The sequence below is a fragment of the Cricetulus griseus genome, chromosome X (assembly GCF_003668045.3).
Source record: "Cricetulus griseus strain 17A/GY chromosome X, alternate assembly CriGri-PICRH-1.0, whole genome shotgun sequence".
Taxonomy (NCBI): domain Eukaryota; kingdom Metazoa; phylum Chordata; class Mammalia; order Rodentia; family Cricetidae; genus Cricetulus; species Cricetulus griseus.
In genome coordinates, this window is record NC_048604.1 from 66,701,548 (window position 1) to 66,716,963 (window position 15,416).

General features: G+C 47.1%; 1 protein-coding gene across 1 annotated transcript in view; it reads left to right on the plus strand.

Annotated features, from left to right (window-relative positions):
- The first annotated feature begins 1,847 nt into the window (after positions 1-1,847).
- The window catches only part of Slc16a2 (solute carrier family 16 member 2), a 120,995-nt gene continuing 107,426 nt past the window's right edge, over positions 1,848-15,416 (plus strand). Inside the window, exon 1 of the mRNA XM_027433035.2 lies at positions 1,848-2,478. Within this exon, the coding sequence (XP_027288836.1) occupies positions 2,037-2,478 (442 nt within the window). The 5' untranslated portion in view covers positions 1,848-2,036. The remainder of the gene's footprint in view (positions 2,479-15,416) is intronic.

Consider the following 15,416-nt stretch of genomic DNA (forward strand, 5'->3'; position numbering starts at 1 on the left):
TCAGGGCAAGCTCTGAAGCAGGAAACCACCTCCATGCCACTTGTTTAAAATCCCATTCAATATTCAAGACCTGTGCTGTTCATAGCCTTCCCCAGCATCCTGCCATAGCTTGGCTAGGTCATATCTCTCCCCCATCCCAGTAGCAAGTTCTAGATCCCTGTGTTGAACCATGGATTTTCTGTGTGAAGACTTGCTTTAAATTTTACCTTGCATTTTGCCTTGCCCCATGGCCTTAGAGCAATAAAAGACTGACCCCAGCTTTGCTTCAATTTGGAGGCCACAAGAAGCAGGTGATAATATTTGCTATCCATCAGTGGGGGACCTGCTTTACTCATTTGCATAATGCCTATTCTGTGGACTGGCATGACCCTGTGATCTGTGAATTTGGCTGATTCCTTTTATGGAACCACAAGCCACAAGACATCCCCATCCTGCCACCCAATTGTGCCTGTCCCCAGGTGCTTAAAGACTGTGTTCATTGGCATCAGAAGAAGCTCAGGAGGCCTGAGCTGCATTTCCACCTGTCAGGCAGTTTTTCACCTAGCAAAAAGGTTAATCAGATGAGAGGTGAAAAGGCATCAGAGTTCACCTCTTGCCCGTGCAACTGCAGACTCTTAGGGAAGGTAGAGTTGCCTGGAATCACCAGATGGATGAGAGTTGAGTTGGGCATTGCTGCTCACCAGCAAGACAGAGTCCCATTCCCCTTTTCCAGGATCTGGGCACTCCCTTGAGAACAAAACCCCCTTTCGAGGTAGGGCTAAGGTCTGAGTCTTGGACATTCAGTGAGACTCTGAGGTCTGTGCCTGAAGTGAGGGTGAAGAGGAAGGTGGGTGGTGGGAAGACATCCCTTTGCATGGGACTCTTCAAAGTACAATGCACTCGAAAAGCAGAGGACCAGTCTGACCAGGCTGTCAGGGCCGGAAAGCCCTTGACCAAACTAGCAGTTCGAACTGGACCCCATTTCTTGCTCCTGAGTCTGGAACAGAGAGCCAAGAGGAACCCGAACTGAGCTCTGTGTCCTGCAGGGGGCCTGAGCCCGGCCCCCTCTGGTGCCACTGTATCTCCCTCCTTTCCTGGCCCGGCCCCTGGCCCGGAGTCTGCCCTGGCCGAGCCTAGACTCGGCCCGCTGTGGCTCCTCTGGGCTCCAGGTTGGCGCAAACAAAGCCCTGATTGACTGCCCGGAGGGGCGGGCCTCGCTGCGGGGCCGCCTCCTCCCCTCAGTCCCGCCAGGGATTTGCCGGGAAGCGCGGGGGTAGGGGGAGACTCTGAGGGGTGCACAGGTCAGTGGGGGACGGGTCTGAGTCCCAGGCTTCAGTGGATTGTGTCCACCGTCTGTCCAAAGCCCAGGCTGTATCCTCTAGGTCCCCCGTCTCGAGTCCAAGTGGGAACACAAGGATTCCCGAGGGCAGGGTGGGGTCTGTCACCGACTAGCTCTTGTCTTGGGGTTCCCAGGACCAGTCTGGTTGCAGGTTGCTTGCAAGCAAGGGGGAAGTGAACTAGTGGAACAGGCAGGGTCTTCCTTGGAGGCTGGGGTGGGATCAGTGTGGGTTCTGGGACCTGCAAAGAGAAGAGGGTAGGGTAACAAGATAATTTCCTCTCTTTTTGCTAATTTAACTCTTCTTCTAAGCATCTGAACAAGAATGGGATTAAGTGATTTGGGAGGGCAGTTTGGGGGTGGCAGCAGCGCCCAGAGTAGGTAGGCGAGTAAGAAGAGGAGGAAGGGCCGGGGAGAAGAGCGAGGTTGTAACGGCTGCCTGTTGAGGAAGAGGTGGGAGGGAGGAGGAGGGGGAGGAGAGAGAGATGACGTGGGGAGAGAAGGAGGGGGGTTGGACGGGGGAGGAGAAGGAGAGGGCTCGAGGGACCGTCTGTCGCGGGACAGGCTGGCCAGCTTGGGCGCTGGGAGGAGGAGGCAGGAGCTGAGGCAGCGGCGGCGGCAGTGCTCGGAGCGGCAGCAACAGCAGTAGCAGCAGAAACAAGTACCAGCCAGACAACAGCTCCTCCGGCTCCAGCAAGCCACAGTCAGTCCCCTGGCCGCGATGGCGCTGCCAAGCCCGGCGAGCGAGGAAGCTGAGGGGCCCTGTCAGGAGGCAAACCAGGAATATCAAGAGCCGGTGTGTAGTCCGGTGCCCGAGCCTGAGCCCGAGCCGGAGCCTGAGCCCGAGCCAGTGCCAGTGCCAGTGCCCCCGCCCGAGCCTCAGCCTGAGCCTGAGCCTCAGCCCCTACCCGACCCTGCACCCCTGCCGGAGCTGGGGTTTGAGGCTGAGCCGGTGCAAGAACCCGAGCCCACGCCCACAGTGGAGACCCGAGGCACCGCGCGTGGCTTCCAGCCTCCCGAAGGTGGCTTCGGCTGGATAGTCGTGTTTGCAGCCACCTGGTGCAACGGCTCCATCTTCGGCATCCATAACTCTGTTGGGATCCTCTACTCCATGCTACTAGAGGAGGAAAAAGAGAAAAATCGCCAAGTGGAGTTCCAAGCAGGTGAGTGGCTCCACGTGCCCCACCTGGCATTGTGGGCACGATGAATGCCCCACCGTCACTCCCATACCTCTTGGTCTAAGGCACCCTTTCAAAGTGCTTTTCTCACTCCTTGTCCGAGTCCTCCTAGGGCATGGGTTGCAGGGCTCTGGGCAGTGGAGACCTAGGCTCAAACAGTCCCAAGGGTGAGAACTGGGGCATTCATTGGTTACAGGCAAAGCAATGAACTTTTTGCCCTGGGACAAATCCAGACTCACCTTTTAGATTGTTTAAAGTACTTTGCCCATGTGTGTTGGGGAAAATATTTGCAGGATTTGGGGGCGGAGGCGGGGAGCGAGGTGGTGTAGACAGGAAAGTAGGAAGGTTGAAGGGCTCCAAAAAGAAGCATGGCACAGCGGGTCTCTGCAGCAGCCCCTGTTTCTTCCGGGGACCAGAGTGGTTTTCTGTCAAAAATCACTTCAGGAACCCTGATGACTCTTCGCTTAGAGTCAAACACATGGTAGGCGTGTACATCTGCAGGAGAGAAAGGGAGGAGTGCGGACGGGGAGGGGGGGCGTGTGCGCGCGCGGCTCTGCCTGCTGTGAGTCCGGCCCAGCCAGGCCCGATGTTCGCGGGGAGCGAGCAAGTGGTTCGCTGTGCACTGGAAGCCTAGCCCCAAAGGAGGCAGGGGGCAGCAGAAAGAATGGCTCCTCTCTGTGAGTTCGAGGCCAGCCTGGTCTCCAGAGCGAGTGCCAAGATAGGCTCCAAAGCTGCACAGAGAAACCCTGTCTCGAAAAACCAAAAAAAAAAAAAAAAAGAAAGAAAGAAAGAAAGAAAAGAAAAGAAAAGAAAAGAAAAGAAAAGAAAAAGAAAAAGAAAAAAGAATAAAGAAAAAAGAATGGCTCCTGCAGCTCCCTCGGCACCCGAGCTGCACTCTGCACCCCAGCTGCTGGGTCTTTGGCGCCCTGCCCCTCTGATATCCGATGTGGGCCTCTTTCTGTCCGAAGTTAGAATGTTGACCCACCACCCCAGCTTTGGCTTGGTCATCCCTGAGACTGGGCAGGGTTGGAGACACAGCCTTAGCCTTAAGGGCACGTGCCTGTGCGACCCTATGTGTGCCAACTCCCTATCACGGAAACCCTCCAGCGACCTGTGGAAACAGATTCATTCGCTCTTCAGGAGCAGCCCCTCAGCAGTTCTGATGGGAGGTTTCTGGAGCTGGCTGGGGGTTTGCCATACCCTTTCATGAAAATCTGTCCCTCTCTTTGGGCTGTTAGGACAGCTGGAAGTGCGCAATCACCTCTCAAGTTCCTTACTTGGAAAAAGTGGAAAACACAGAGTTCTGGAGCTGCGAGGGTCCTCTCTTGCCAACCTCTGAAAGAGGGGACTTTGGGATTAACAAGTGAAATGGGAACCTCGAGTTCTGGGATGCCCACTTGTGGGTTACTTTTAAACATGCCCCTCCCACAGCCTTCAGTTGAGGACGTGTTGTTTGCAGCTTTGCTGGACTGTCTGGCAGAAGGGGCTTTGGGACTCTTGTGCCTCAGACCTTGTGACCCATTGGCACAGCTGCAGTGTACAGGCCTCACTTGAGGAAATCTCAAGTGTGGTCAGCGGCTGTAAATGGCAGTCTCACAACAACCTAGGCCGTTCGATACTGGAGTGGAGGGGTCCCTAGACTCCATGGAACAACTCCTGGGTGAATGGCTGCGTCTACACTCCCTGGGACCACCATTTTCCTGCGTTGATGCAGATCGGGGACTCTTAGGAAGGCAGCCAAGCTAGGCCCTCGGGCTGTTGCCTAGGTTACTGGGGGGTGGGCACCTGCTGAGAGTTGCCTTGTGCTTGAAGGCAGGCTAGTGGCCTTCAGGGTCAGTGGCAAAGTTTAAGGGAAACTTAAAGGGAAGCAGTGGAGGCTGAGCTGAGGTTAGGCCTCGGCATTTATGTGATGTGGTCAGGCCTAGAGCTGGGGCCTCAGGAGCACGCAATAAACTTGGAAAACCCACTATTTTACCAGGAAGAGGTTCTCTGCTGGGGAACAGACTTCAAAGTAGGTGATCATAGGAGACTCAGGGGGAGGGCTGGCAGGGACTTTCCGGTCAATACCTCACAGTGCAGCTGGAGGGGGCGGTGGTGCTGTGGTCTTCCCAGAGGTGTGGCTAGTGTGTATGCTAACACAGACTAGGTCCACTGAGGAGCTGGGGCTATTGGCTTAAACTATAGAGCATATAGGTCAGAAAGAGACAGAAAGGAATTTGTTATGCTCCAAGGATCTGAGAATACTTTTTACGTAGGTCCTTGCTGTAGTATACCGTGATTTCACTGAAGTTATTTTTGATACTGAGCCTCTCAGGAATGCCTCGGTTTTTATTTTGGAAGTCAATAACAACACCCTACTACATTCTGTATTTTACAGAAAACATTTCATCCTCCGGATTACCTTTCTTGAGATAAGCTGTTTATTGATTTGTCTTTTGGGACAGGGTCTTGTCATGCAGCCCTGGGTAGCCTATAGTAGCCTTATACTTGTGGCAGTCCTCCTGCCTCAAATCCCCAAGTGCTAGGATTATAGGCATGTGCAGCCATGCCTTACCCAAGCCACTATTTAAATGTTGACATTCCAAATGTCTTTGCCTGAATACACTTTCTTCAGTCTATTCAAAATTCCCGCCGGGTGGTGATGGTTCCATGCCTTTAATCCCAGCACTTGGGAGGCAGAGGCAGGCAGGTCTCTGAGTTTGAGGCCAGCCTGGTCTACAAAGCAAGTTCCAGAACAGCTAGAGCTGTTATACAGAGAAACCCTGTCTCAGAAAACAAAACAAAACAAACAAACAAACAAATTGCCTGGTCGCCTATGTCACAGCCCTAGAGTATCAAACAGATAGGGCAAGCTTAGTATTTTGCTACTCTATCAGCAAGTATTTGCCCAATAAACAGTTGTGGGGGGCACTTAAGAAATCAGTGCATTGTCCAGTTCTATTAATGTGGTGATTTACTATTTAGAGGCACTTTACAATCCAAATTGGTTTTGTTTAGGCCTGACACTGACATAGCCATGAAGCTCTGAAGAATGAATGGCTTAATGGGTCCAAGGTTCTGCAGTGCTGAAAGTCCCAAAGAAAGGTCATTTTGATGTCTGAGAGAAAATTCCAAAGAGGGGGGTCTCTGTCACAGGCTAAGGAACAGGTAGAAGGGATGTGGAACTCAGGCTGCCCTAGAGGAGGTGATATACAATCTTTGTGGGTTCTGTGGTTTTGAGGTCCTGGTGTGCTGCCAGCTATATATTTTGTGTCCTTTCTTCAGCTTTTATTTAAGGGAAGCCAACTCTCCCTAGGACCCAGGCCTGGGAGGACTGGCAGCCAAAAGGTTCCTGGGAGCGAAACAAATAGCCAAGGTCTGGTTTAGGGGGTAAAAGGGGAAAAGATCAAGAGAGAAAGACTAGGCTTTTGTGGAAATAATGTAAACTAGGGATTTCTCCTGCCCAGAAAATGCCTCAGCTAGGACAGGAGGCAGCCAGACAATTTTGTGGGATATATAGAGCAAGCATGGTTTCTTGAGACAGCAGCTGAGTCTTATGATGGGCAGGAGAAGAAAGAGAGTATTAGTTGCTAGTCTCAACTCATTCTTGAAATCCTAAGTAGAGGCAAGGTTGTGGTTTAAGCTCAACAGATAAGGCAGAATTAGCCAAAGTTGCTAACACTGAACCCAAACTAAAGTCTATTTTAAAGTGCTTCAAAGTAGCTCATACCTTGCTCTTTCAACCTTGACTTGCAGTCTGCCACTGAGCCACACATAATGAGAAACACTTCTATTGGGGAGCATAGTCCTTGGAAATTTCTGAGTGAGGAAGGGTTAGGGCTCTCACTACTAAAGAAAGTGGCCGATGGTAAGGAAGATTCACTGATGGTACAGGTTGGTTTGGGTTGGTAGTCTACCCTGGTGGAGCTAGAATTTTCTAGGGATGAGAAAGACTAGTGTACTATGGAAACTAGGAATTTCTCCTGCCCAGAAAATGCATCAGATAGGACAATGATTCTGAATCCCCCAAATGAGCGGGGGTGGGGGGTGGGGGGGTGCAGAGGCAGAGCAGGCTGTCCTTCTCATTGTAGGGTTTTTAACTACTTGCTTCAGTATCTCTCTGGGTTACCTGGTAAGTAGTTAACTTTGACATTATGGTATCTTTTGAGTATATCTGTCAATTCCCTGATTTTGGTTGAAGACATTTACCTATTGTCCAGCAGAGCAAGGTCATGTTGGCTCAGCAATAACCGTGGTGCTTCGGGCCACAGGGCCATTGGCTAGGCAACTTTCAAATCATTCCTCTGCCTCCTTTCAAACAAAGTGGGTCCCAATCTGTGAGCGTCATTTGTGCTGTGAAGAATGAGGATGAGAGGCTGGGGCACTGGAAAGCCCAACAAGAAAATGCTTGTTGGAGCTGATAGCTGGGTGAGTCTGGAGCCTTGGGTGCACTCAAGGTCCAGTGACCTCAAGTGATCACTGTAAACAATTTCTTCTCTCTCCTCAACTCCTCCTCCTGGTGGTGTTGGGGAATGAAACTCATTCTAAATCTAAAAAGAACAAGACCTCAGGCCAAATCTGTACCCCCTCAAAGTTAGTGGTCTCAATGATAGGAACGAGGCACCAACTAGGAGTTACACAACTTGTGTTCCCAACTTACTGTGTCACTCCGCTATCTATAAAGTAAGAAAGGTTAGCTATGGGAACTTTCTAACCCCAACATTATATCTTTCTAGAATTGTGGGATTCACCTAGCATAAATTTTGGCACATTTGGGCAAACAAAAATTTGTTAAGCTTCCTGAAGTGGCAGTTAGGTAGGGTTGGGAGTGTATTAGGAAAGCAAAGGAAACCACATAGACATTATTCTCCTGTTTTATCTGTTTTTTAAGGCTATTGGGCTATTCGTGCTCCATTAAAAAGACCCACTCCTTTTTGTTCAGTATGGAAGAGCTACTCTGAGCGTACACATATTTTTCCCACAATGTCCTCTGCTCATCAGAGAACTGGGTTTCCAAAAGAAGTCTCTCAACTTGGCCTGCTGTTAGCAGTGTACGTCTGTATGATGCTCTTTCCAAGTATTTGACTGTTACTCAAAAGCATCAAACCTAAAGCACTCCCTCAGGCCTCAACTTGGACCCCTCTCTTTTTTAAAAAAAATACATTTGTTTTTATTATTTTATGTGTATGAGTGTTTTGTCTGTCTGTGTATCACATGTGTGCCTGATGCCCTGGTGCCCAAGGAGGTAATCAGCCTCCTTGTGGGTGCTGGGAATAGAACCTAGGTCCTTTGCAACAAAAAGTTCTCTTAACCACTGAGCCAACTCTCCAGCCTGCGATCCCTTTCTTAAAATTTAATTTCCTACAGCTTGCTCTCATTTCTCAGAAATGCATCATCAGTGTGACCTTGGTTTGCTGTTACTTCAGGCTAGAAATGGAAAACAAGATTTCTGAATGCGACACAGAGCTTTCCATTAGGGGGCTTCAGACAGAGCATCTTTGTAGCTGGCTTGGGGATCCCGTAGTAGAGAGTGGCTGCTGCGCATAATCTTGGAGAAGGCTGTGATGCTCGCATTTCATCTCTGATCAACTTTAGCTTTGCTCTGGGTTTGGCTGAGAGTGTATCTAATGAGGCAGCAAGCACATAGTGCTCTTCCTTTTTCATGGGGCTTTTATTTTCTTGTCATTTGGCAATATTTCCATGGAGAATAAGCAAGTGTCTATATTACCAGCATTTGCAGAAGTATGTAAGGGACGATACCTCAACCTTTTGAGAAGACCAGTTTCTCAGGAGGGTGCCTTGCTTCTCCCATCAACATCTTTGGGGTTTGCTTTGTGTGTGTGTGTGTGTGTGTGTGTGTGTGTGTGTGTGTGTGTGTGTGTGTGTGTGAGAGAGAGAGAGAGAGAGAGAGAGAGAGAGAGAGAGAGAGAGAGAGAGAGAATTGCTTGGGATTTTGTTTGTTTGGTTTGGTTTGGTTTAGATTGTGTGCATGGTGGAGAGGGATTTCTTGCCTTGAAAGAAACTCTCACTTGGGATTGGTTGTGTAAACCCTAGAGAAGAGGACTTGTTTTGTTTGTTTGATTGACTGATTGGTTGGTTGGTTGGTTTGTTGGTTGGTTGGTTGATTGATTACCTTTTGAGAGAAGCTCTCAGTACATAGAGCAGGCTGCTCTCTCAACGTGCAGTGATCCTCCTGTCTCTACTGCCTGAGTACTCATATACAAGAAGGTACAACCACATGTGGTGGAAACGCCTTGTTCTTAAAAACATGAATGTTTTAAAACATGTATACCCTCAGCCATGCATTGTGAATGTTCCATCTGAAAGATGTATTTCCCCGTCTTTCTACAGAGTTGAACTAATTGTGACAGAGATGCGAAATATCTAACCCTAGAAAACATGCTAGGTAAAGAGGGTGGTGAATATGGTCAGCCTGGCTCATATTTCTTGGCCCAGACCTATTCACTACTCCCCAATTTTGAGATTAGGAAACATTTATTGCAAGTTCCACTCTGAATTCCCATTTCCCCTTATTCCGCATGCTACCTAAGTATTCAAATGTTGCAGAGAAGGGAGTTTTAGGCACTCCAAAATCTCTAGCTTCAGGGGTGATAAAAGACCTAAGGGACATCTAGCTACCTGCTCTGAAGGTGGGTGCATTAGCCGCTTGTTTGAAATCACTTAGCATCTACTTGTGGGTGGAGAATTTGGCCCATTTGGGTTGCCTTGAAAGCATGTAGCCACTTCATCTTAGCAGTCTTATCCTGCTCTGCTCTCCACTTTTCATGTCTCTGGGGTTGATAAGGGAGGAAAATGTGAGATTGGCTATCCCAGCCACAGTGGCTCAGCTCCCACACTTTTCATCATGTACTTTTATCACTTTTACTCCTCCTTCCCAAAATTGTTGTCTCTCTTCTCTTGTTCTCCAATGCTCAGTTAGAAAAGCAGTTGGAATTTAAGGTGTTACATGAGCTCAACTCCATTTGGGGGTCTCAAGATCACCAGTATATTCTATGGAGACCCCACTTTCCTCTTTCCTTTCTCCCCTTTCTTGCTTTCCACTCTGAGTGAAGGGTGACATTCTACAGAGCACTCAAGGGTACAGAAACCATCACCTCTAGAGTTCTGTGGTAGAATAGCTGCTATGAAACCCTTTTGGTCATTTCCATGCCTTCTCTTTTCACAGCCGTATGCACCCAGCCCAGGCGGTAATATTATAGTTGAGTCTTAATAAAATTCAAGAAATCTCCCCACTGTTGCTTTAAATCCTCAACATCACTGTTCTCCACCTCCTAGGACTCCAGAACTCCAAATTGGGTTTGGCTACGGGGTTCCAGTTTATATTATGCTAACCTCCTAGCATCTTTCTTTTTGCCAGCAGAACATGACAGTTGGTTGTAGAGAGATCAAAGAGGGAAGAAAATAGATACTCAAGCTCTCAAGAATAAAAAGAACAAAAGCGCTTTAGGGAGGGCAGATCGAGGAGAGGGTAGTTCCTGGATTAGTTGTTAGTTACCTGTTGAGGCTGAGCACAAACGGAAAGGAAACATGTCACTAAATGAGCAGTCCCCACAGACTGTTCCCTGCCTTATCCTGTGGGTGTACTCACCTACCATTTATCTCAGCTGTAATGGTATATACATGCACCCATGTGTTCAGACCTGTGTGAATGTGTGTATATCTGGGTGAATGATGTCTGTCTAGGCCAATTTAGCAGAGTTCCTTTCAACATGGTGTCTATGAGATGGAGGGCACAGGTTCAGCCACTTCTTTGAGTTACTGAACTCACAAACAAAAGAATTCTCCTGTTGATGGCCCATGCCCTCCATATAGGTATGAAAGAACTGGGTAGAAGACTGGAGATAACTCCCTGTCTGCTCTCTCTGCTACTGGAGGAAAATACGAAGCATCTAGCCTAGGGTGACTGCCTCTGCTGCATTCCACAGTGGGATTTCTTTGTCTTTTAGCTCCATACTTCTGCTGAACACCTTAATAATTGTAGTGGCACAGTAGTGATAATACACAAACTTTATTTAACAGCAATTACTGCTATGTAAAGTGCCATCCTGCACACTTTAATGTACCATTTCATTTTAATTCTCAACAGTTTAATCATGTAGGTACCACCACTTCCTCCATTTTGTAGATAAAACGAAGCACAGAGGTATCATGTTCAAGCTCATGTGGCCCAGATTTGTATCTCAACAGTCCAGAACTCCTGATTTTTGATCCTGAGTTAACATATAGTTCAGCTGCAGAGGCAGCTACCGCAGGACACTACTGTAGAGTTTTCTCATTCCTGTATCTTCTGCACATCCTTATGACTAAGGAAGATGGGGGCTTAGTAACAAAGGGTGGACAATCCTATGATACAGGACATCATCTTCTCACCACTCATCTCACTCGAGCCAGAGTCTGTGTGCGAAGAATCATAATTCTTGAGTCAAAAAAAAAAATGTGTCAGAGAAACTGTCACTTCTTTGTTCTTTTTGTATGTTTGTTTGTTTTTGTTTTCGAGACAGAGTTTCTCTGTGTAGCTTTGGAGCCTGGCACTAGCTCTGGAGACCAGGCTGGCCTCGAACTCACAGAGATCCGCCTGCCTCTGCCTTCCGAGTGCTGGGATTAAAGGCGTGCACCAGCAACACCCAGCCACTTCTTTGTTCTTTAGTCTTGAACAAATCACATAGCCTTTCTAGGAGTCAGCAGTCCCACGTCCAAAGGCCTCAAAGCTGTGCTCAGAAAGTAGTATTTCATTTGATAGCTTCTGTTGGAGTGGGGTGTGACTGTGTGTTTGTAAAAGGTCTTTGTAAATTGTGGTCATTGCCATTGTCATGATGATCCTTGCTTGTCTAGGCCCTAGAAACAGAGTCGGTCTGCTTTGTTTAAATGTTTCTTTACATTTCTCCTCATGCCCTCTCGCTCCCCACTCCACCTCTTCCCCATCTTCCTTCCAGATTCTTCTGCACTTTGAGCTGATGTCCTAAAGCTAAAGACTGGACTAGTGTTTTCTTTGTTCCTCAGCTCTAGGAGAGCCCAAGGAGAGGAGGAACCAGACCCCAGGTCATATACATTCAAGGAAACAAGGCACGTGGAAATATTTACAGCACTTGGCAGGAGCTCACAAATCTCACTCTGTCAAGGGCTGAGTTTTTCAATAGGAATTGCTAGGGGTGGGGGGAAGATGGTGGGTGGAGCTAGGGTGTCACTTCCTCCCGAGAGTCCTTCACAGAGCCTTGTTCTCTTCCAGGTAGTAAAGAAGAAGGAAAGGGATATTTAGGGTCAGAAGGTCTGGGCCAGGGGACATTAAGTTTAGAAGGAGCCTTGGTCCTTTGTAATCAGCTTTGGAGTGGGCCAGTTTCCTTATGTTTTAAACAGGATAGCCCCAAGAGAACAGAGGCCACAGGATTGTGGCCTTCACAAGGAAGGACTACAGTAGTAGTTTTGAGCTTGCATTTCGGTAGCCACTTAGGAAGCCTTCACTAGGGCCAGTTAGTTGTCTCAGGAAATGGCTTTTATTTTATTGTTGTTTTGTTTTCAAACAGGGCTGTACTCTGTAGCTCAGACTGTCCTAGAACTCATGGTGATCCTCCTGCCTCAGACTTCAAATGCTGGGATTATAAGCATGTACCACCATTTTCTTTCATTGATTGTAACAAAATGCAATCTGCAAGCCCTTCTTTAAGACAAGAATTTTAAATATACCACAAGCAAACATCTTGATTTTCAGTTATTCCAATGTCTGAACTGAAGGCCTAAGGCTATAGGTCAATGGCATAAGTGAATCAACAGTCCTGGGGTCTGTCCCCCAATCTGCCCCCAACCAAGAGATGGAGGAAAGTAAGAAGAGACAGAGAGAAAGAGTGAAAAAGAGAGATTCCCATCTTACAGATCTATACTTGAGCTAGGTGTGTCCTTAATCAACCCATTTGTAGTGGAGGTTGGTCTGTAAAGAGGTTGAGGAGTGAGTGAAAGGAGTGAGTTGCTGGCATGCTACACACATTTCGGTTCAATCACTGGCATGATGCTTCTTTACTTATCCTGAACTTTCCAAAGTTGATCCTCAAATGCTACTTTGTGGAAATAGATGGAGATAAAATTCAAAAGGTACAGGGGTGGAAACTCTCTCTCTCTCTCTCTCTCTCTCTCTCTCTCTCTCTCTCTCTCTCTCTCTCTCTCCCTCCCTCCCTCCCTCCCTCCCTCCCTCCCTTCCTCCCTCCTGTCTCCCTGATACCCCATTTCTCTCCCCAAGGTTACCAGTATCCTTTCCAGGGTATCCTTCCAGAAATATTCTGTATCTGCACTTGCATTTGAACATATATCCTACTTTTAAAGTGCAAGTGAATGACAATAATCCACATTATCTTCTAACTTGCCTTCAAACTTCCAAGTGTTCTATTAAGACCATAAAGCAAGCCCTCATTCTTTGCTGCAGCCATATCATAGTCTATTAAATGGGCATATCATAATTTATTTAATCAATGTCTTACTTATGTACATTCATCTGTCCTCATTTTTTTTTACTATGGGCTTTAGAATGAGACAGCATTAGATCCAGATGCCTTTACCATATGGTTTCTGGACAAAGTTTGCAATTTCGTAGATAATTTATTAGCTTTCTAATACATACAATAACGTCATCACTGATGTGGATGGTGAATGAGACAACACATGTTCGGCATCTAACATACAGCTTGGCACCTACTAAATATCTGATAAGTGTGGGTTCTTCCCTCCCTCACAAGGCACCCCCATCCATTCCCCTCCAATTGCATGAATGTGTGTTTAATTCAAGTGAATATGTCTTTACTGTATGCTGCGCTGACCTCCAGGTGAGCCATAGAAGTGTCCCTTAAGAAGTTTACAACTTCTTTGAAAAGATACAATATTCAAAATAAGTATGATTATTGCTAAATGAGAAAATATGTGTATTGAATGGAATGTTGTTATCTTCTTGTGGCGATGTGGGTGAAGAGAGGAGAATTTGGAATCAGGGAAAACTTGCTGGTAGGGTTGGAACTTGACGTAGGCTTTAGCTATGTGGAGACTGGGCAAAGGTAACACTATAGGAGTTGAGAATTAGACAATTCCTTGGCAGGCATGGTGACACAGACCTATAATCCTAGTACTTGGAAGCAGAAGAGGATCAGTTCAAAGCCAGATTGGGCTGCATTGCACTACTCTGTCTCAAACAAAGAAAAACAAAAAAGCAGAACAAAAAATTAGACAATTTGGTTGTGTCTCAGATTCTGGGTTTGATTGTTTTTGTTTTGTTTGTGTGCGTGTTTTTTGTTTTGTTTTGTTTTTTTGTTTTTGCCCTCTGAGAGTCCAGTGAGTCACTGTTCCCCATTAGGCCCTACCCGGCAGGTAGGGTGGGGTGGGGTGGAAGGATAGGGGAAGAAAACCTACTGAGGACATTTGGAGAGAAGGGCATGGGGTGGAGGGGATGTCTGGGCATCGGGCCACAAAATGAGATGCCTGAAAATGGCTTGTGGCACAACAGCCTAGGCCACACCACCTGCTTTTCTATGTCAGCAGCCCAGACATTTTTTCTAAGCACTCTGCGGCCAAGAGGAGCACAGCAGCAGAAGCTCTCAGACTCTCAGCCTAGCTCCCAAATGGTTTCCAGATCCAGTGAGCCCCCACAGAAAGAAGCTTGTTAGTTGCAATAGTCCCCTTACTGGGTACACTGTAGTTAACATCTCGGTTATTTAAATCCTTGGAACACACAGCTAAATGAAATCATTTAAGCTCATCATGCACCAGTGTCTTTGGTCATATCAAGTGCTGCATTGACGGGATCTGGCAAATGAAAAATTAACACAATTTGTGAAGATTAGGGGAAAGTTCACAGTATGGAAAGCCTGTGTAGGAGCAAAAAGTGGACAACAGACTGAAGGCAAATGAATGACCTACAGCCATGCTTTCAGTATTTAACAGAGCTGAGTGTAGACAGTGATTCTAACCCAGGTCTCCCAAGCCCCTGTTCCATGGGAGTAGTAATGCAGGATTTTTCTGAAAGCTGCAACAGAAGTTTTGTGAAACTTGGTAGCAGTATGAAGTTTTAAGTGTATGGATAAGGAGCTGGAGAGTTGGCTCAGTAGTTAAGAGAAGTTATTCTTTTGAAGGACCCCAGTTCCAATCCCAGCACCCACAAGGAGACTCAGCACTTCCTCAGGCACCAGGCATGCATGTGGTACACAGACATATGTGCAGGCCAAGCACTCATATGAATAAGACAAATACAAATATAAACAAATAAAGCTTTTTAAAAAGTGTATGGGTAAAAAGCAAAGCATGTAGTATGACAACATAAGCAAACAGGAGTTATGCCATTAAGGACATAGAAGCAAGAGTTCTGGAAGGAAAGATCCAGACCTAACTAAACTCTTGTGACTGAGATTAAGAAAAATACTGTCACCAGTGAGGTGAGGGGGAAAGGAGGGGAGGAGAGGGGAGGGGATGGGAGGGGAGGGGAGTAGTTTGGACCAATGAACAGTTTCACAGGGAGACCTTGAGCATGATGATGATGGAGTGAAGTGGTGAACAAGAGAACTCCTGTGATGAAAATGGAAACACAGCCTCACAGATTTAAGGCAAGACAACTTTCAGAGATAGTAACTATTCCATAGTCTCACTCCTATATCCTTGAAGAATTCCATCAAATGAGGTAAAGAGGGATGGCAAGATGGTTTAGCACATAAGGGACACTTGTCACCAAACCCAGCAATCTAAAGTTCCACCCTCAGGACCTACATGGTGGTAGGAGAGAACTGATTTCCTGTGATGTATTCTTTGATTTCCACACAATATCATGGCATAAGGGCACACACATGCATGCTCACACACATGCTCCCCCCCCACATTCATGCACATGCAAATAAATAAATGTAATAATTTTTAAAGAGACATGATAGGAGACTTTACATGTGTATGCATGCGTGTAT